This window comes from Heptranchias perlo, chromosome 21 (assembly GCF_035084215.1).
Source record: "Heptranchias perlo isolate sHepPer1 chromosome 21, sHepPer1.hap1, whole genome shotgun sequence".
NCBI classification, from domain to species: Eukaryota; Metazoa; Chordata; class Chondrichthyes; order Hexanchiformes; family Hexanchidae; genus Heptranchias; species Heptranchias perlo.
Window position 1 is genome coordinate 36880158 of NC_090345.1, and position 20973 is coordinate 36901130.

Genomic DNA, 20973 nt, shown 5'->3' on the forward strand with positions numbered 1-20973 from the left:
CCATGCCCTCTGCCTCAACAAGTAGACCTCCTTTTTTGTCCAGAATCCGTCCTACCCTTCCTTTGACTACCCTTTTACTATTTATATGTTTATAAAAGACTTTTGGGTTCCCTTTTATATTAGCCGTTAATCTATTCTCTTACGCTTTCTTTGCCCCTCTTATTCCCTTTTTTAGATCTCCTCTGTACTTTCTGTATTATGAACCTACACTCGCCATAAGCCTCCTTTTTCTGATTGATTTTAATCTCTATATCTTTAGTCATCTAGGGAGCTCTAGCTTTGGATGCCCTACTTTTCCTACTTTTCCCTTTCGTAGAAATGTGATTACTCTGCACCCGAACCAACTCCTCCTTGAAGGCCTCCCATTGTTCAAATGCTGTTTTGCCTGCCAATTTTTGATTCCAATCCACCCGGACAAGATCCCTTTTTAACTCACTGAAACTTGCCCTCCTCCAGTTAAGTATTTTCACATTTGATTGTTCCTTGTCCTTTTCCATAACTATTCTAAACCTAATATTATGATCACTGTTCCTCAAATGCTCCACCTGCCCCACTTCATTCCCCAGAACTGGACCCAGCACTGTTTCCTTCCTTGTTGTTCCAGAAAGTTCTCCTGTACACATTTCAGGAATTCATCCCCCTCTTTGCCCTTTACACTGTTACTGTCCCAGCCTGTATTGGGATAATTGAAGTCCCCCATTATCACTACTCTATAGTTCTTGCATCTTTCTGTAATTTGCCTGCAAATTTGCTCCTCTATCTCCTTCCCACTATTTGTTGGGTCTACAGTATACACCCAGTAGCATAATAGCTCCTCTATAATCAAATAGGCTACTTTTGTGTGGCACTCTCTAGAAAACAGATTAAATCAAAATTACAACAAATACTTTATAATTCTACACGTCGCAATTTCTAAATCGACTCTCGCAGCTAATAATTTCATCTGCCACAGTCTGAAAGTTTTTTTAGTTGAAAGTGCCAAACATGTCACAATGGGCCAGTGGCAGCTTGCGAGGGGAGGGTTCTAATGTCCCAATCCACAACTTCAACCACATTGTTGTTTCTGGTCTTCATTTAATAAATCAATCACATTTAATAATTATAAATAAAACACAGATTTAAGGTTTCTTTTAATTACTGCCCTTTGGGATCATTGCTATGAGTTTCTGAGCAGCCATTTTACCAGTTTCCTTACAGGATACTCTTTAATCGTGACAATTCACTACAGTACTGGATTCATCTTGTACAAACTATTGACTGATTGAATGAATTTACTATTACTACGGAGCCATTCCTGCTTTCCTGAAACATACCCCAAGTGCCGTGGCGGACGGGTGTGCATTTGGCGAGGCTGTCACTATGGGTGGAAGTTTCTCCCTCTCTCTCCCTTTCCCTTCGGCAGAACCCGATGAACTCGAATGCTCTTCATTCATGTTTTCGGATCAGCGGCGACGGGCGAGGAGTCACAGCCCCAAGTGCGAAGAGGCAGCCGCTGCCAGATCAACCATCTGCGCCTTAGAGGCCAGCAGCGCTGCAAACGCCACAGGTCTTCAGCAACCCCCCCTGGGAGGAGGCAGGGAACGAGGGAGGAGATTATTCGCGCAGAAGTCGGTCAGTCCCAGGTGAGCGGCTGCAATCTGTCAGAAGCAAGCCGAAAAACACTGAGGAATGGAAGGAGCCAGCCAGCCGAGGGTGAGTCCCTGCAACACAGGAATGCATATTTAAAGAAAAAAATTAAAAGCTGTGCACAAACTCTGTGTGTGTGTATATATATAATCAGTCAGTCTGGGGACCAGTGCACATTCACACCTTGGTATTTGCCTCTGGGTTGCATGTATTTTTCCCAGGGCTATTTGTCACTGCTCAGCTGTGCTCGCGCGGCAGGCGGGGCCCTTGACCGTGCTCGCGCTCCGGGGACGTGCGCCTGCGCGCGAGCACCCGGCCGCTTTGGTCAGGTGCAGGAGTACGAAGGAGCTGCATTGGACGATATAGAGGGAGGGGGAGCAAGTAATGAAAGACACAGAAACAATGTTGGCGGCACGGTTCGTGAGATGTAAAAGTTCACACCATTTGCAAATTCATCGAAGGTGCAGTTGCATTATTTTTTTGAGTGCCACCTATTAAAATAAAAGAATAAATATCACTCCCAATGGATGGCACTTGTCAGGTCTGTTTAATTCCGAACGGGACTATATTGTACAATCTGGTGATTTGGGGAACTGACTGAAACCCAATCCCACTCTTAGTGGAGACGAATTCTGAACAACCCATCAAACTCATTGGGAGTGGCATCACTCCTTTGTTCAATGTATTTTATGTTGTTAACGACTATAATGCAAATTTTAGTTCCTCCACTTAAAGCTAATTTTCCTTAATTGCACATGTGCAGCAACTGAATAAATGTACAATTGGAGGTTTCCTTTTTATTCATTTTTTTACCAACAGTGATAAAAGATGAAAGCATTGAATTGGTCACCCACACATAAGTATCAAAATAGATCAAAATTAGTTTGTTGTTTGTACAAGAAAACTGAAATTGTTTACTTTTGTCATAAATATTGACAAGGTTTTAACAAAAGTTTATGGTCTAGAAATCTCAGTCAATTTTTTATATAATTTAATTATGTTTATTTAAAATATAAAACATTTTCACCTATATTATGCAGTCGGTAATCACGGTTTTATGACTTCAGTGAACAGCAATTTCATATTGCCAGCTGCAGTCACCTGCTGAATATTTTGCTCCACAAACGGCCAACACTGAAAGTATTTTCTTACAAATTGTAGCTCTTTTATAAGAGTATAATAAAAACAAAGATCAAGTTATGCCAAGAGAAAAGGAAATGATTAAGATGAATGCGAATCAATCAAAATTGATGAGTATTCAGAAAAACATTTCATTCAAACAGAGGAAGAAAATTATTCAAAATACTTTGAAGTGATTTGCAAATAATAAGGCATTTTGGCTTTTGGTTTTATAGCATTGGCAATTGTGCTTATACTTATTAAGAGCACATGCATAATGGAAAATCATGCTTTGCCTACAGCATTATAAATAGAATTTTAGTTAAAGCTGTAATCTTCACAATTTTTCAAAATATTACCATCTTAAAGAAACCTAATTCAATTTCAACCTGATGATTACTGCTTTGGGTCTGTAGTAGGTAAGTGTAATTGTTTATAATGGGGATTATCAATCGTGACTCTGAACAAGTTGCATTTAGCTTAGGATCAACTCCAATACATTATTACTCGGCTTTTCTGATTGCCAGGTCTTATTTTTTATCAATTCAGATCAGAAAAATCACGTGGAATCAGCTGTATTTAAATATATTCTTTTGCTGGGTCAAAAAGTAAAACAAAGAGTGATCAGAAAATTTTAGTTTTAATCAGCAAAGAAAAAACCCTTGGAAATAATAAATGTACAATCCTTTTCAGCAAAACAATTTTGGAAGGAACAAGTACAACATTTTAAGTAAATAATATGCTAAAAGAAGTTGATATGCATTTTGTTAGCTGTACCTTTGGTGCTTCCTCCTCCAAGGAACTTCATTCAGCCACTGGTACGTGATGCAGGTGACAGAAGGTAGGTTTTATATTGATAGTGCCCATTGTTACAAAGAAGATCAAATGCTCCCAACTGATACAGAGGAAATGGTTACGTGCACCACATCATAGCTGCAGTATGTCAACATTGACATTTTATGGTTTAATTGGGTTAAATGAGTTCTTGAGTTCATCTTTTGGGGAAAAAGAATTGCTTAACTGGGTTTAACACTAAAATAAGGTGGCTCAATTCTGATCAAAAAAATCATGGGATTTTTACAGCTTTTGGACTATTGCATGAAGTTATTGATCAGCTGAAAAAGCAATTTCTTCCACAGGATAATTTTTAGATGGGTGCTGTTGGAGAGAGGATAAGTTTCTCCTTCAATTTTTCTCCCCTTTTCATGAACGGGTATAGTTCCACAGATGTCAGCAGATGTCCAGTGCTTTATCCAAGTACCAATTTATTATGCGAGGCTGAGTAGTGGGTGATGGTAGATCATTTGAAAACTGGAGAAGGAAAAAAGGTTGCTTCTTAATTAAGCCACAAATTCTCTGCCTTTTTGAAGCTGAAGACTGACGTGCCTCCAAACAAAAGGCTAGTTATTACAAGTTATTAATGAAATATATATGCCTGGGCTATTGTTTGATTGAATCCTCAAATATATTGAGACTGTACGGATTAACCATGGAGTTAGTCAGTAAAAGATGTAAATGACAACTACGAATCATTTTCCTGAGTAGAGTGCAGTCAACCTGGGACAAAACTTTTTCCTGTTGAGTAGTGAGACTATTATGATGATCTAATAATTGAGAAGTTATGTGATATAACTAGAGTCTGAGGAAGGCAGATTGTTAATATTGAGAGCTCAAAAATAATTTTGTGGTTACAAAATCAAATTATGTTAGACAAAATCGACTGATCAAAATTTCCCCATTTTGGCGCCTCCCAACCCCTCTTGTCCATCCTTCATTCCAGTGCTCAGATTAGATATTAAAATGGTGGCATGACCAGTAAAAATACCTGGACCAGACTCCATGTTACTGATAGAAATCATAAAGGAAAGCTGAATGAAATTGTTAATTCCGCAACGGAAAGGCAAGCGGTGACCAAAATGACTGAAAGTGGTTATGTACCAAATCAGACAACGGGCGGTCAAATCATGATACCTTCATCATTAACAAGATCAAGTCAATAACCCTATTGATTTTGCCCAGCAATCTCTATAAAGGTATGAATCTCTCTTTAGTTGCAAATATTCAGCTCCTTAGCATTACAAGCATAATTGAACTATGCTGATGCAAACAATGATAAAGATGGCTTGAAAAGCTAATAGAAGATTAAAAATTATCCAGGTTCTCATAATCAACAACTCCAGTTTTCTAAGAAGACAATCTCTACCCATGCAGCTCTGTGGCCCTGTTTGGTAAGCTACAGAGAAAAAAAATCTCTAGTTCCTGAACAGAGTGCAGTCCAAAACCGTGTAGGCCAGTAGATTTGATGATATTTGAGTCAGTTTTCTATATCAGAGAGATGTGTTCCAGTTCTTGGTCAAGAGCAGCATCATGGGAGTAACTGGCACTACGCCAGCTAAATGTTTACAGCAGAAGAACTGCTGCAGCTGCATCTCAACATTCTGTACTAATCCAAGAAGTCAGCATAGAATCCCAGTAGTTCACAAATCATATTTACTGCCTTTGGAACTCTCATCCAGGCTGTGTTGTTGGCTGCAATTGTGTCCCTTGGATACAAAAGTTCAAGTGCAGAGTGAACCAACACTTTGCTGAAGTCCCAAATCTTGTGCTGAAGCTATCAGAGTCAATGTGTGAGACATCTGTTCTCATTACAGCCGCGTCGGTCTCCACTCTGTTGTTTGCCACCTTATATGTGTCTGTATATATATATGTACACACACATATACACATAGACACAAAAAAGAACTATAGGCTTACACATCCATTCATATCTCAAATAACCACATCAAATCCAAGGCATTTCAGCACAATGCCTGTTACATCACCAAGTTTAAGACTTACACTTTGTGTGAAGATGGAGGGTGAGAAATCCCTGAAACTCTCTGAAGCAATTTGATTTCTTGTTTCTTAAATTGGTAGGTCATTTATTATTAAAATGATCTTTTCTTGACTTCAATCTAAGTTCCAAGATCTCAGATTAGAAAACCTACATTAATAATTTACAACTTTTGAGGAAGAGTCAATACTTCATTTTATTTAAACACTATCGTTGGCATTACTTCATAATAGTAATTTGCTCAAATGATGCTCTTTATGAATATTTTTGACGGCATAGTTACCCTCCAGTAAAGGATACCCACTCTCTGTTTTTCCCTATATTCCTCTCTCAGGTTCTTTACCATACTATATTGTTGACCACCTACTAGGAGGTGTACAACAATGGCCTAGTACAATCCCTCTTCTGATTTTTGCTTTCTCTCCTTCCCGAGGCATACACCTGTTCCTTTCCAAGCAACTGCCCAAGCAATGGGCATGACAACATGAATGGAGCAGAACAGAGACTTGAATCTGCATCCCTTTGTCCTGTAGAGCTATACATTGGTGCTCTAATATGAACCTCCACCATGCTACTAGCCGTATCAGGACTATATAAAACCCTTCCCTTCATTGAAATCTATTTCACCCTTCACTGCCATTCACACTCTCCTTCCTATTCATTTCCCTCTTTTCAATGCATTTTGTCCCCTCCCCTTGCCACGCATTCTATCCCCTCTCCACCCCTCCCCTTGAGCATCTATTCCCCCTCTCTGCCTGATCCGACCTGAGTCCAGTGGCTGATGCATTGGACAGGACCCACTCCTCTTTGCACACTTCCACTAATAATGGCATAAACTGTCATCTGTCTATACTGGAGTTAGGAACTCCTGTTCTTACCAGAGTTCTTTCCTCTAGTATGCAGATAATCCAGTCTGGGTCATTAGCAATGGAAGCGCACAAGGAGAGGAGTGGGGCCTGTCCAGTGCATTTGCTACCGGACTAAGGATGTGCAGGATGGATGTGGTGAGGAGTTCCAATTTTGAGCATTTCTGTCCACAAGCATGGACAATGCGAATAGGCTTTTGAAGGCAGGGATGGAGATAACAAGGATGCTGAGGTGGGGGGAACTCCGGAACCAGGGTAATAATAACTAAGGAAGCAGATGCCAATGGTAGAGTTGAGTGAGTGGTGAACGAGAAGTAGGCCAGTGTCAGAGGATGCACGCAGTGACATAATACCTGGAGGAGATAACAGAGCGAGGTTGTGGATGGAGATGAAGGCATGGACGAGAAACTTAGAAATTAATTTCCTGGGGATTCAGAGGAGCTTGGCAAGGATTGGGATGATGGGGATGTGAGCATTAGTGTGGGTGAGAATGCAGACACAGCGTCCTAGGTGATTTATGGTTAATGGAGGGTGGAAGTGGAGAGGCCAGGAAGGAAAGCAAGGAGAGCCTTGAGCTAATAAAGGATTTTGGCAGCAGAGGGAAAATGATAGGGGAGCAGACGAACAGATCATAATCATCACTCCTAACAATTTCCCTGATGTTGATGGCTCTGGGGAAAAAATATTGATGTGAAGATATTGCTTTGTTAATATGATCAAATTAACAAGCAATGTAATTATAGATTAAATTACCCAGTCAGCACTACATGCATCATAAGTCACTTCACATAAGAATTCTAACTTGGCTTAAAAATCTTTTCCCTCGAGTTGCTAAATTATTTCCGACTCTCCTACACCCTAAATCATCTAAGTTAATAACCATGGGAACTAAAAGCTAAAGTTCACAGTTACCACAGTGTTTTACAATGTAGCCCTAAGTGTCTTGCTGACATTTTCCTGCGTCTGTTAATTTCCTAGACATTGAAATTTCTAACATCCCTTCAAGACTAATAAAGATTTCGGAGACCCCATACTCTTTACGGAAAGGAAAGCAGTTGCTGCTAAACTTTCACATCTCCAATTGGTGGAACTGCCATTCAGTGGGTTATGATGTGCCCCATATTGTGGCTAGGAGGATGGTGACATTTTATGATGAAGTGTGCTGCTCACTACGTCACTTTTGAAGATCTTCTGGTATCTCTTGCCCACCTAGCAAGGGCCCAAACCTGCACTTGTCAGTTGTCTAATGACTACACTGAGAGAGATAAACAGGGTCTCAGTCCAGTTGGCTCCAAGGTGACATGGCTGATGATGGAAGATAAGAACAAAGTTAACCCTCTGTGGTAGACTTGCAATCACCTGGCCCTAAAAACCCACAGGTCAGTGATCCTGGCACTTAGATCAAGGTCGTGCTCGTTGAGGATTTTAGCTACTGATTCCAGCAGATTTTCCAGGATTGGGGGGAGATTTTATAATTAGACTGCCATTTGTAGCTACCCACACCATTGGGGAGATTGCTGGATTTTCCCCCACAGACACATGATGTTGCCCTTGGTAAGGGGGCTTCAGGCAAAAATAATTATAATGGGCCAGAAATCGCTCCTGAAATAACGGAGGAGCTCCACAGCGCTCAGTTTTTGTGGTGAATTGAAGGAGCAGGTTCTCTCGTTTGCACACGCGCAGTAAAACGCGAAAATCATGAACTTGCTCCTAGTGGTTCGCCCACGATATGACAGCTTCGAATTAAAGGGCCATCGCACGCAATCAGAGAAATCATTGAAAAAACGTCAATTTGCTTACCTGCCTAGCTGGAAAGTAACTAATTACGCCACCAAACAAGTATGCTTAAAAATACCAGGTCTAAATTAAGTTTTAAAAGCGCGGTTAGTCTTAATGACTGCCAAACAACTAAATATTAACTTTTAAAAATGTGGAGTCTCATATTACTCCTTATTTTAATAGATTTTAGTCATTAAAAAAAATTAAATTGAAAAATTAAAACTTTTATTTTACTTTTCCCTGCTGTCTCATTAATTTAATTCAATTATTTCTTTGTCTTTTTATAAAACAGACATAAATTTTTTATTTACAACGACATCCAGAATACTAACTTTAAATGAATGACATCTATCTGTTTCCCTGTTAGAGCAATGCAGCCTGAATCTATGGGTGTAACTTCTCTTCCTGACAGATTTTGTGGGCGTGTCTTCTCCTCACAGACGTTTCCAGCCGTGCGGCAACTCACGCTGCTCAGAGGCTCGGTTGAAAGCGCACATTTTGTTTAAAGTTCAAATTCAAGCAATCCGACGCCACAGAGCCCGCATTTTCATTAATTACATTTTCAGGAACTATGATGGGAGTTGCCTCACCGCTCTGTGCAATTTCTGGCCCATTAAAAAGATCTGGCTCTTTTTTGGGGGTTGAGAATTTGATCCCAGCCTCAACTCCAGGTGGGCCCCTCTTCCATTCCTGTCTGTGGTGCTGTCCATAAGCCAGGTCCCAATGAAGGACCTAGATATGAGAACTCCAATGTTTGGAGTCCCTGCCACCAGCCCTGCCCCCTCCTACATTAATGGTCATGTTTAGGGCAGGTGGAGGTTGGCCCTCAACAGGCCATACAGGAAACTTTGGTGCAAGGCCAGGATCCAGTTACACTGGGGTCCAGAATAATTTCTGGCTGTTCCAGTGTACTCTCTTCAAAGTTACAGCAGGAGTATGCCACATCAGCTGTGAATTTTCTGGGCCCTGTGTTTATTATGGGTGGTTATGAGCAGAGGAAAAGTTTCAGCAAATAATGTCTTGGTATGCGACCTGAGCTAGCCTTTGATGGATGATCTCGATCTTCAGGGGACTATCAGTGCAGTAACTGTGTCAGTACACTTGTGTCCTTGTTCCATACCTAACTAGGAATAAAAGACTGATGTTTGCAGCAGTATAATCCTCGCAGCAGTACCTAAGGATGATCCTGCTGCCCTTAAAAAACAAAAATCCAGATGGCACTGCCTTCATTTCTTTCCCTGATGAAAATTAGGTCCAGATGACACGCAATCAACATGTGTGCTGATATCAAGGATGCGATGTGCGTGCATCTGCGGCCCCAGTTTCTTGTAAGAAAGCAATGGGAAGTTTCAGGGTTTTCTCTCAACCAATTGACCGCCCAAAAAATCTAGGAATTTGTTGGTGACAATTCGTAAAAAATGATTTTGTTACATCTATACACAAACATATGTAGATATATTGTTATGTTTGTCACACGAGAAATATGTGTCACATAAAAATTTCTAATTGGTTCAAATTTTCCAGGAACCGATCAAGAAATGCTCACTTCACTGCCTCCCTTTCTTCCTTGCAAATCTATTTCCAGCCATTCCCCTCCTCCATCCCCATAGCCTAGCAGCCCTCTTAGAATCATAGAATCATACAAAGGTTACAGCACGGAAGGAGGCCATTCGGCCCATCGAGTCCGCGCCGGCTGTACGCAAGAATCTCTATGCCGATCTCTATGCAATCTCTATATATCATGAGCAATGCCCCAGAAGATCTGCCCTATATCAAAATATCTCAATAGAGGCAACAAAATAAATGCTTTCAGTGTTACAAAGGAATGAGACATTAACTATTAGAAATTAAGGTAAATCAAACTATTTTGCACTGAACACTACCATCTTTCCTATTTTTATGTAAATCTTAAAATGAACCACGCCCCCACTCACTCATGATATTAACTACACTATCACTTATAATTTGTACTTGGACCATCATCCAAATAAATAGTTGGTAAGTATAAATTTGTCACATGTGTTACCTTTGTAACCAAGACAAATTTCACCTCAGCCAATATTTTTGTGCCAGAATAATGTTTATTGTACATACAACCCTAAATCATATTTCACAATTTATTACATACGATGATGTCTTTCAGATACAAGTAGATTTTTTAGCTGAAAATCTGTTCTTTTTCAAAACTTTAATTTCCAGGAATTCACTTTTCCATTGAACTATGGTAACTGATCCCCAAATACATATGGGTAAAGCACTCCCAAACAACTTTTTTTTTAGAAGTTTGCACCTTGTCTATTTTCTTACATTCATTACCAATTATTAATATCCTTATGATCTTTTCAGTGCAAATTTCTTTGTTTATTTGTGCTTTTTAAAAATAAAGATTCAGGCTTACAGTAAAAGAGAAATGGATAGAAAGCTGGTTGATGGACAGGAAACAAGGATTCAGGGCAAAGGCCATTTGTCAAATTGGAGAAAGGTTAACTTTTGTTCTTGGTATATATGGATGATTTGGACTTGGCTTAGGGAGCATGATATTGAAATTTGCTGACAACATAAAAGTATGAGATTTGGCAAATAGCGAGGAGGACCGTAAAAGACCAGAAGGACATTGCCAGGTAATTGGAATGGGCAGACAGGTGGGAGATACAGTTTAATGCCAAGTAGAGTATGGTAATGCATTTTAGGAGGAAAAACAAAGATGTGAATAATTGCTGAATGGAAAGATGCTGAAGGATGTGGATGAAGAGGGAGATCTAGGGTTCAAATACACAATTCCTTGAAAGTGCAAGTCCAACTAAATAAAGCCAGAAAAAGGCCAATAACATTTTGGATTTTTTAAGTTGGGCATAGAGTTCAAGAGGATAGATTTAATAATATATATAGAAAGGATATTAAAGCTATATATAAATATTCTATTGGAACTGAAAATGCAAAGAGGAGATTTAATAGAGTTTTTTAAATTATGAAAGCTTTTGATGTGATGACTAGGGATAGACTGTTTTCTCTGTTTGGAGAATAATTGGTGAGGTGGTACCAATTTAAAATAGTCAGTAAGAGAGCAAGGAGAAAGGTTGGGAGAAATGTATTTATGCAGATTTATTAGAGCATGGAATGCTTTGCCACAGAGAATAGTTGAGGCACAGGCCATTGCAATTTTTATGGAAAAAGTAGATAAAGTTTTAAGCAATGGAAAATACAGGACAATAGGGAAGACAGCTGGACAGTGAGTTTAGTTTTGAATTGCTCTATCAAAGAACTGGCATGGATGTAATGGGCCGAATGTTTTCTTCTACGATGCAAACCTCTATGGTTCTAAAGTTATTGCAATGCTGCACTTTTTAAGGTTCTGTAAGAACAGTAGTATTAATACCCTGACAAGAATATTCATCAAGAGAACCAGACAAATTCTTAACCCTTCACCGTAACTCATCGTTAAGTAACCATCTGCGGTTTTCCACCCAGTCTATGCCAAGGAGGTATGATGTTTCAATGTGGCTCGCAAGGCTGTCTTACATCAATCAGTTTAGATCATATTAGCATTTATGCTACCAACCTCCCATAACGATCTGCACAAGCTACTGAATGAATGAATTAACCCTGTCTTGTCAGTTATCAAAGTAGTCAGACAAAAAAGTCATGAGCTAACAATTGTTCATTAATCTTAGAATCATGGTTAACAGCACTTAAACATTAAACATTGAGTATGCAAATAATTAGTAGATAGGGTTAATGGATGAAATAAATAAAAGAGGTTATGAAGGCAGTTCACTTATGAAACAGTAATTCAGCAGTAAGTGCTCACTGATTATAAATTTACAGTTGAGATCAGTGTCTGAAATTTATCTAAATTGTTGAGTTTAATTTAGGATTAGGCTCCTTAGATGCCTGACAAGTTAACAGCATTAGATGCCGGGTCAATTCAATAGATTCGAGTCTATATGTCTGTAGTTAGCAATGTTTCGAGAACTTATACGACCTCACCCTTTTGAACTGGTATGGATAAACTGGTCGCCTCACCACCTTCTGGGAGGATGGTGTTAGCCTTCTGAGACATCAGGTGACAAACCTCCATCTGTAGAGGTTCTATCTGTTCTTTCTCAATCCTCTGCTCCTGAGCTGTATCATATATCACTTATAACTGCCTGTTTCTGGCTAATATAGCCATACAATCTTAACTTCTGTAACCTTTCGTCTCTCTGTCATAAATGCAGTTTCCAATTATACAGACACCCTTTTACATATAATAGACACAAAACTCCGATACCTTCTTCGACCAAAAGAACTAATACTAAATTAAGAACTAAAGACTGATAACTCACAAATGAGCATTAGTGTCAAAAACACTGTTATCTATCCTTAATTTCCAAAGAAACCTCTTCAGTTCTATTGACGAATCTGACTGACACATGTGTTAAAAGAGTTCAGCCCTTCGGGTGTTAATCACCTCACATAGCCCTGTTAGCAACCTTGATATCCTTCAAATGAAAGAAGCACCAGAACCATGACATGCCAGGTTGCTTGTTTACTCCCTAACTTCTCAGATCTTTTCCAACATAGGGGTCATGCACAAGTCCAGATAAAGCAGGGCATTGTTATGTCCTCCTTATTGAGTCATCATCCAGGCCTGTGGACTTGATGGCTTGTCTTCTATCCTAGTAAGCAATATTTTGTTTCTATAAGCCATCATGGTTTGATTAGCATTAGCCCTTTCTTTCCCAGCATTAAGTCTAATTACTGACCCCATTTTGAGGACACGTTTTTAAAAAAAATTTGTTCATGGGATGTGGGCGTCGCTGGCAAGGCCAGCATTTAATGCCCATCCCTAATTGCCCTTGAGAAGGTGGTGGTGAGCCGCCTTCTTGAACCACTGCAGTCCGTGCGGTGAAGGTTCTCCCACAGTGCTGTTAGGAACGGAGTTCCAGGATTTTGACCCAGCGACAATGAAGGAACGGCGATATATTTCCAAGTCAGGATGGTGTGTGACTTGGAGGGGAACGTGCAGGTGGTGTTGTTCCCATGTGCCTGCTGCCCTTGTCCTTCTAGGTGGTAGAGTTCGCGGGTTTGGGAGGTGCTGTCAAAGAAACCTTGGCGAGTTGCTGCAGTGCATCCTGTGGATGGTACACACTGCAGCCACAGTGCGCCGGTGGTGAAGGGAGTGAATAATTAGGGTGATGGATGGGGTGCCAATCAAGCAGGCTGCTTTGTCCTGGATGGTGTCGAGCTTCTTGAGTGTTGTTGGAACTGTACTCATCCAGGCAAGTGGAGAGTATTCCATCACACTCCTGACTTGTGCCTTGTAGATGGTGGAAAGGCTTTTGGGAGTCAGGAGGTGAGTCACTCACCGCAGAATACCCAGCCTCTGACCTGCTCTTGTAGCCACAGTATTTATATGACTGGTCCAGTTAAGTTTCTGGTCAGTGGTGACCCCAGGATGTTGATGGCAGGGGATTCGGTGATGGGTTAGACTCTCCCTTGTTGGAGATGGTCATTGCCTGGCACTTGTCTGGCACGAATGTTACTTGCCACTTATCAGCCCAAACCTGGATGTTGTCCAGGTCTTGCTGCATGCGGGCTCGAACTGCTTCATTATCTGAGGGGTTGCGAATGGAACTGAACACTGCAATCATCAGCGAACATCCCCATTTCTGACCTTATGATGGAGGGAAGGTCATTGATGAAACAGCTGAAGATGGTTGGGCCTAGGACACTGCCCTGTGGAACTCCTGCAGCAATGTCCTGGGACTGAGATGATTGGCCTCCAACAACCGCTACCATCTTCCTTTGTGCTAGGTTTGACTACAGCCACTGGAGAGTTTTCCCCCTGATTCCCATTGACTTCAATTTGACTAGGGCTCCTTTGTGCCACACTCGGTCAAATGCTGCCTTGATGTCAAGGGCAGTCACTCTCACCTCACCTCTGGAATTCAGCTCTTTTGTCCATGTTTGGACCAAGGCTGTAATGAGATCTGGAGCCGAGTGGTCCTGGCGGATCCCAAACTAAGCATTGGTGAGTAGGTTATTGGTGAGTAAGTGCCGCTTGATAGCACTGTCGACGACACCTTCCATCGTTTTGCTGATGATTGAGAGTGGACTGATGGGGCGGTAATTGGCCGGATTGGATTTGTCCTGCTTTTTGTGGACAGGACATACCTGGGCAATTTTCCACATTGTCGGGTAGATGCCAGTGTTGTAGCTGTACTGGAACAGTTTGGCTAGAGGCGCGGCTAGTTCTGGAGCACAAGACTTCAGCACTATAGCCGGGATGTTGTCGGGGCCCATAGCCTTTGCTGTATCCAGTGCACTCATATCATGTAGAGTGAATCGAATTGGCTGAAGACTGGCTTCTGTGATGGTGGGGATATCGGGAGGAGGCCGAGATGGACCGTCCACTTAACACTTCTGGTTGAAGATGGTTGCAAACGCTTCAGCTTTGTCTTTTGCACTCACGTGCTGGACTCCGCCATCATTGAGGATGGGGATGTTTGCAGAGCCTCCTCCTCCTGTTAGTTGTTTAATTGTCCACCACCATTCACGACTGGATGTGGCAGGACTGCAGAGCTTTGATCTGATCCGCTGGTTGTGGAATCGCTTAGCTCTGTCTATAGCATGTTGCTTCTGCTGTTTAGCATGCATGTAGTCCTGAGTTGTAGCTTCACCAGGTTGGCACCTCATTTTTAGGTACGCCTGGTGCTGCTCCTGGCATGCTCTTCTACACTCCTCATTGTACCAGAGTTGATCCCCTGGCTTGTTGGTAATGGTAGAATGAGGAATATGCTGGGCCATGAGGTTACAGATTGTGCTGGAATACAATTCTGCTGCAGCTGATAGCCCACAGCGCCTCATGGGTGCCCGGTTTTGAGCTGTTAGATCTGTTCTGAATCTATCCTATTTAGCACAGTGATAGTGCCACACAACACGTTTAACACAACACATTCAAGGCAATTCAGGGTAATTCTCCTACAGTCCTCAGCTCACCCCTTTCAAACCATAACAGATAAATTTCTATATTAATAGCCAAGTCACAAAGATAGACAAAAGAAAGAGCGAGTGAGCATTTATATAGTGCCTTTTACATATTCAGGATGCCCCAAAGCACTTCACAGCCAATGAAGTATTTTTGTTGTGTAGTCACTGTTGTAAGGTAGATAAATATAACAGCCGATTTGTGCACAGCAAGGTCCCACAAGCAATAATAAGACAGATGAACAAACAATCTGTTCTAATGTTGGTTGAGGGATAATTGTTGGACTGGACACTGGGAAAATTCCCCTGCTCTTCCTTGAATAGTACCATTGGATCTTTTATGTCCACTAAACAAGTAGATGGGGAGACAAATATACTGGGCAGAAGTGGTTTCCAAAGGAACTTGTCTGCTTTTAATTTTTGAAGTAAAACAGAGAATGACTGACTATTTGAAAAACAGAGACTCTTAAGCTGAAAATCTCGAGAGTTGACACAGTTGTGGTCTCCATATTACAAAAAGAATATAGAAGCACTGGAGAAAATGAAATAAGATTTACAAGGATGATACCAGAACTGCGGGTATAACTACCAGGAAAGACTGAACAGGCAGGGGCTCTTTTCTCTAGAAAAGAGAAGGCTCTTTTTTCTGTAGAAAAGAGAAGGGTGACCTGATAGAGGTTTTAAAAATTATGAAGGGGTGTGATAAGGTAGAGAAGATATTTCCATTTGTGAGGAGTCCAAAACTAAGGGCCATAAATATAAGATAGTCACTAATAAATCCAATAAGGAACTCAGGAGAAACTTCTGTACTCAGAGAATGGTGAGAATGTAGAACGCACTACCACAAGGAGGAGTTGAGGTGAATAGCACAGATACATATAAGGGGAAGCTAGATAAGTGCATTAGGAAGAACGGAATAGAAGGATATGTTGATAGGGTGAGATGAAGTAAGGTGGGAAGAGGCTCGTGTGGAGGATAAACATAATTAAACATAATTCTATGTAATTATAGATGAGAATAGAAATAGCAATCAGAAAAAACGGAACTTTTGCAGTGGTTGTATCTAATCTCACCATTGTCATAACAACATCAATGGTTATTATTGGCAGCTCCAAATATTGTGTCTTCATCTCAAATTGTCAGCAGGACAACAAAGGTTTAAAGTTGAGGAAATTGTAAAATACCATGATCATTTAATAGACAAAGCAAAATGTACTAGCTGTACACACTTCATACGGAATACACAAAGCAGCATGGTTAAAATAAGATGACATACCAGATTCTTACTTTTATTTGCATTTTAAATTTATTCCCCTCCCCCTACTTTGTAAGTTATTTCTCTGCCACCTCCTAGATACTCCTTTTCAATGAAACTTCCATGGAATTGTCAGTACAACTCCAAACCAGTTATGAGAAAACTTTGAGATTGGTGCAGGTTAACTCATTCTCTGATTTTTCCTTTTGCCTTCCCAGCATCTCCCCAGGATGGATCTACTGAAATTAGAATCTCATTGTTTAGGAAATTACACTAAACATTCCACAGCCATCAATTCTACAATGCAACTAAATAGGCTACTTAAACCTTTTGTGATTCACAGTGAGCATTAATTGATAATAATAACGCAGAGTACAGATGACTAAGGAAACAGGGTTATCTGATATCACTAAAATGCACAAGAGCCAATAACAAAATAGCTTGCTCTTAATGAAGCTTTAGTTCCATATAAATTAATCAGATATAACCTGCATGCAGATCAAATATGAGTTTATCAACTAGGTGTTTAAACTGAGCAGTTTGACTATTCTCATTGCATTGCACTGCTTATAATATTTTACAGTGATTTTAGAAACAATTGACATACCAATAATAAACATTGCTGCCAGTTAACCATATAAAATGTGCATCACCAATCCATTACCTCTTGTGGCTACAGAATATATATATATAATCTGTAAAACAATATGAAGGGACTCCTCTTAAACAAATGTTAACTATATTACCACACCCTCTTGTGGTGATCAAATACATTACAAACTATTATGACTTGTTACACACTTGATTTCCTTCTCAGCAAGTGTTAACATTAGGGTGCATTTTCTAGCCAGAGGGATTATTAACACTGGCAGGGAATGAGCAAGTGAAGCATGGGAAACCTGGCAGAGATCCCTTTCAGTGGATCTTCTCAATTGTGTAGAGCTTAATCTGCCAGCCCGCCTTCTGTATAGGAACTTTATTTTATGCAAATCCCTGGAAATTGTATTTAAGATGAGTGATCGTGCAATTCCCTGCTTTTCTCTCATTTATTTTCTGTCAGCTCATCCATATAAAGCAATGAATGTCAGGCATACTCTGGGGTTTAAGGAAGTTAGTAGTTAAGGTTTGAATTGTTAGATTTTTCATAGGTGGATTTTTTTTGCTCGATTTTTGTTTGCACATTTTTCATTGTTATAATCAAAAAACAGATCACAGGAATTCCTATGATCTGATGGTCTCAGTTATTTTTGGAGGTAAAAGATGGTCAAAAGAGATGTAGGTTTGCTCCACCAGAGGTGGACTGTCCTTACCCAGGCAGCTGTGTGCACAGACTAATGCACATTTATCTGGGAATGTCTGAGAATTACTGCCTTTGTAAGTTCACTTCACCAGGGAGGGAGAAGTGGAGTTGTGCCATCTTCTGGAATCTAACCTGCAGACAATCTCTAAAACACTAAAAATGGACACAGCTATGAACCTTGCAGCTCTTGTAAAACTACCTCAGGGGACGTTAGCAACGTCAGTCAATCCAGATTTCACTGCTGTATCAAGCAGTTCACTGATGTATTGTTCACCAGGATAACCTTGATCACTTTCCCCAGGAAAACCAGTGGCAGAACGAGAGACTACTAAAATGTTTTCAAATTGTAAGATTCCCTAAAGTCCAGGGTTTTATTAATGATATCCATGTGACTAACCTGGCCCCTACACACAATGCCGTAGCCTTCAGGAACTACAAGGGGCTCCACTCCATCACTGGTCAATGATCGGCAATACAAATTTATGCAGGTGAATGCTTGTTTTTGATGACATTTTCATTTTTGAGTTAGTCCCCTGACCTTGGGCTATTTGAAGAAGACAAACTGCAAGGATGTGTTCTTGAGAACTAAGACTACCCTCTTCAGTCCTGAACAACAGCTGAGTGATGATATACTAGGCCAATGTAATCACCACATTCATTATTGAACACTCAATGGGTATCTTGAAGCTAAGCTTCAGCTCCAAGATCATTGTCTGCTGAAGCTGCACACATTTTCCATCCAGAAAGACCTAACCATGGAGTAGATGGAGATGGAGGCCTACCTGTAACCAAGGGCAGAATGGGATCCTGAAAATCACCCGAAAGATATCCCTGCTGAAAAATCTTTGCAGCCAGGAAGAGTCAGGCTGTCATAAAGAGGGCCTCGTCTAAGTGCCTGATCTGCCCAATGCACTAACACTCCTGTCCACATATGCACAATGCAGTGACCCAGTACACCTTCACCAACATTGACTCCAGCACTAACTCAACTACCATTGATGCCCATCCTTTGATCTACTGATACCTTTATTTTGCACCATATGAAGAAAAATCCCTGGACAGAGTTTTTAAAAAAGTGTCAGCCTTGTCTCAGAAGTAGCACACTCATCTCAAGAGTCAGAAGGTCGTGGAGTCAAAACCCACTCCAGAGACTTCAGCACCTAATCTAAGCTGGCACTTTGGTGCAGTACTGAGGGAGTGCTGCACTGCCAGAGATGCTGTCTTTCAGATGTTAAACCAAGACCCCGTCTGCCCTCTCAGGTGAACATTAAATATTTCCTGATTTGTATAAGCATAAAATTTGCAGCCCAAGCTGAAGAATCAGACATCCTACCCTTTTGTTCTCAGCAGAAGTAACACTTGAAATGTGAAAGTGATAGTACATCATTTTCATAAGTATTTTTACTAAATACTGTAACAAGCAGTTTGTGTGTTGAAATTTGCCCGAACAATGGACACTAGTGCATCATCAGAATTCAGAGAAGAGATAAAGATTGAAATTTGATGTGTCCTAAGTCTTTAAAATGGACGGGATCATGTAAATTTTAAAGGGCGAGAACAGACATGAATGTTCAACACTCTAAGGAACAGAATGGTTCCTGTGCTTCTGGAACCATTGAGATGTCATCTGTGGAAAGCTGGTCAGGATTGAATATCGCATCTTGTAATGTTGAACAGATATCTTGCTTTTTTTGGTCAATTGCATTCCAGAACCAGGGAGAAATTTCACAAGCCAATGAAATCCTGTGTTCATAGGGTAAATAAATGTATAAATGGTATATTCCTACAATAGAATTTGTAGTGTCCAAGGTTATACTGATTGCCTTCATTTTGACTGTTAATTGGAGAAAATCACACTTTAAGAGAATTACTGAGCCCAGTGACAATACAAGTCATGTGTGTGAAACTAATTGAGGTTGTTAATTGCTTGTTAATAGCCATTGCAGAAACTTTATGAGATCTCCCACTGCTTTATGAATCACAGGACCCATGCGAACATTTCTCACACTAAAAGTTGGCAGTACAGCAGCCTACAGCTGGCTGAGTGAGTTTACGAGGTATATTGGCTTCTGCTTGTTCCTGATGGATAGTTTGCTTTCTTCATTTAATATAGCGGGCTATATTAGCGGGCTACTTGTCCCTTATTTTTTCTTTGATGGACGTATTTTTGTTAATATTCCCCTCGGATTTAAATTCTCCTCTACCTTCTCCATTCGTTTTTCTGGCTGAGCACGCATAGGGCACAAATCCAACTGGAATGTGGAGTTGGAAGAGGGGCAGCTGAGGAAATCAGATTCCATGGGAGGCATAAATAATCCACATTCGACATTAAGTCACCCAACAGTTGTATCAAAAACATCAGAGCTACCTTGATATGTCTTAGGAGCAGTGCTCAAGAAGAAGCTGCAGCAGCCCACAACTACAACCTGTGCAGGCTTGCTGCCATGCTCCATATAGCACCTCCAGTACCAGTTAAGGTCAACGTCGTCCTTAGCTTTATGCTGCTGGCGCCTTCTGGTCCCTCAGTGATATCTGCAATAAGTCAGTTTGTCATCCATCACTGTAACAAGGAAGTTACTGACACTTCTTTGGCACATTCCATCCTGGCACCTACATCAGCCCAGAGCTGTGGCAGCAGCAGCAGCAGCAGAAGACCACTTTTACCATATTTCTGTGTTTCTCCAAAGGTTCGGGGAGTTACTGATTTCACCCATGTAGCTGCCAGCAGCAATCTGGGAGGTTTTCGTCAACTGCAAGAGATTTCATTTCAGGGATATAGAAGTACTGGAGAAAGTGCAAAAAAGATTCACAAGGATGATACCAGAACTGAGAAGGTACAACTATCAAGAAAGATTAAACAGGCTGGGGTTCCTTTCTCTAGAAAAGAGAAGACTCAGAGCTGACCAGATTGGGGTCTTTAAAATTATGAAGGGTTCGATAGAGTAGATGTTTCCATTTTGGGGGAGTCCAAAACTAGGGGCCATAAATATAAGATGGTCACTAATAAATCCAATAAGGAATTCAGGAGAAGCTTCTTTACTCAGAGAGTGGTGAGAATGTGGAACTCGCTATCACATGGAGTTGTTGAGGCAAATAGCATAGATGCATTAAAGGGGAAGCAAGATAAGTGCATAAGGGAGAAAGGAATAGTAGGATGTGTTGATTGGGTGAGATGAAGTAAGGTGGGAGGAGGCTCGTGTGGAGCATAAACACAGTATAGATCTAT

General features: G+C 40.7%; 1 protein-coding gene and 1 long non-coding RNA gene across 2 annotated transcripts in view; one reads left to right on the forward strand and one right to left on the reverse strand.

The window, feature by feature from the left end:
• The window catches only part of hectd2 (HECT domain containing 2), a 109002-nt gene extending 107106 nt beyond the window's left edge, over window positions 1-1896 (reverse strand). The window contains exons 1-2 of the mRNA XM_068002479.1: window positions 1810-1896; window positions 1314-1700 (exon numbers count right to left, since the gene is read on the reverse strand). Coding sequence (XP_067858580.1) covers window positions 1314-1433 — 120 coding nt within the window. The 5' untranslated portion in view covers window positions 1434-1700; window positions 1810-1896. The remainder of the gene's footprint in view (window positions 1-1313; window positions 1701-1809) is intronic.
• The window catches only part of LOC137340141 (uncharacterized), a 53915-nt gene continuing 34259 nt past the window's right edge, over window positions 1318-20973 (forward strand). Inside the window, exon 1 of the long non-coding RNA XR_010966718.1 lies at window positions 1318-1692. This is a non-coding gene — a long non-coding RNA (uncharacterized lncRNA). The remainder of the gene's footprint in view (window positions 1693-20973) is intronic.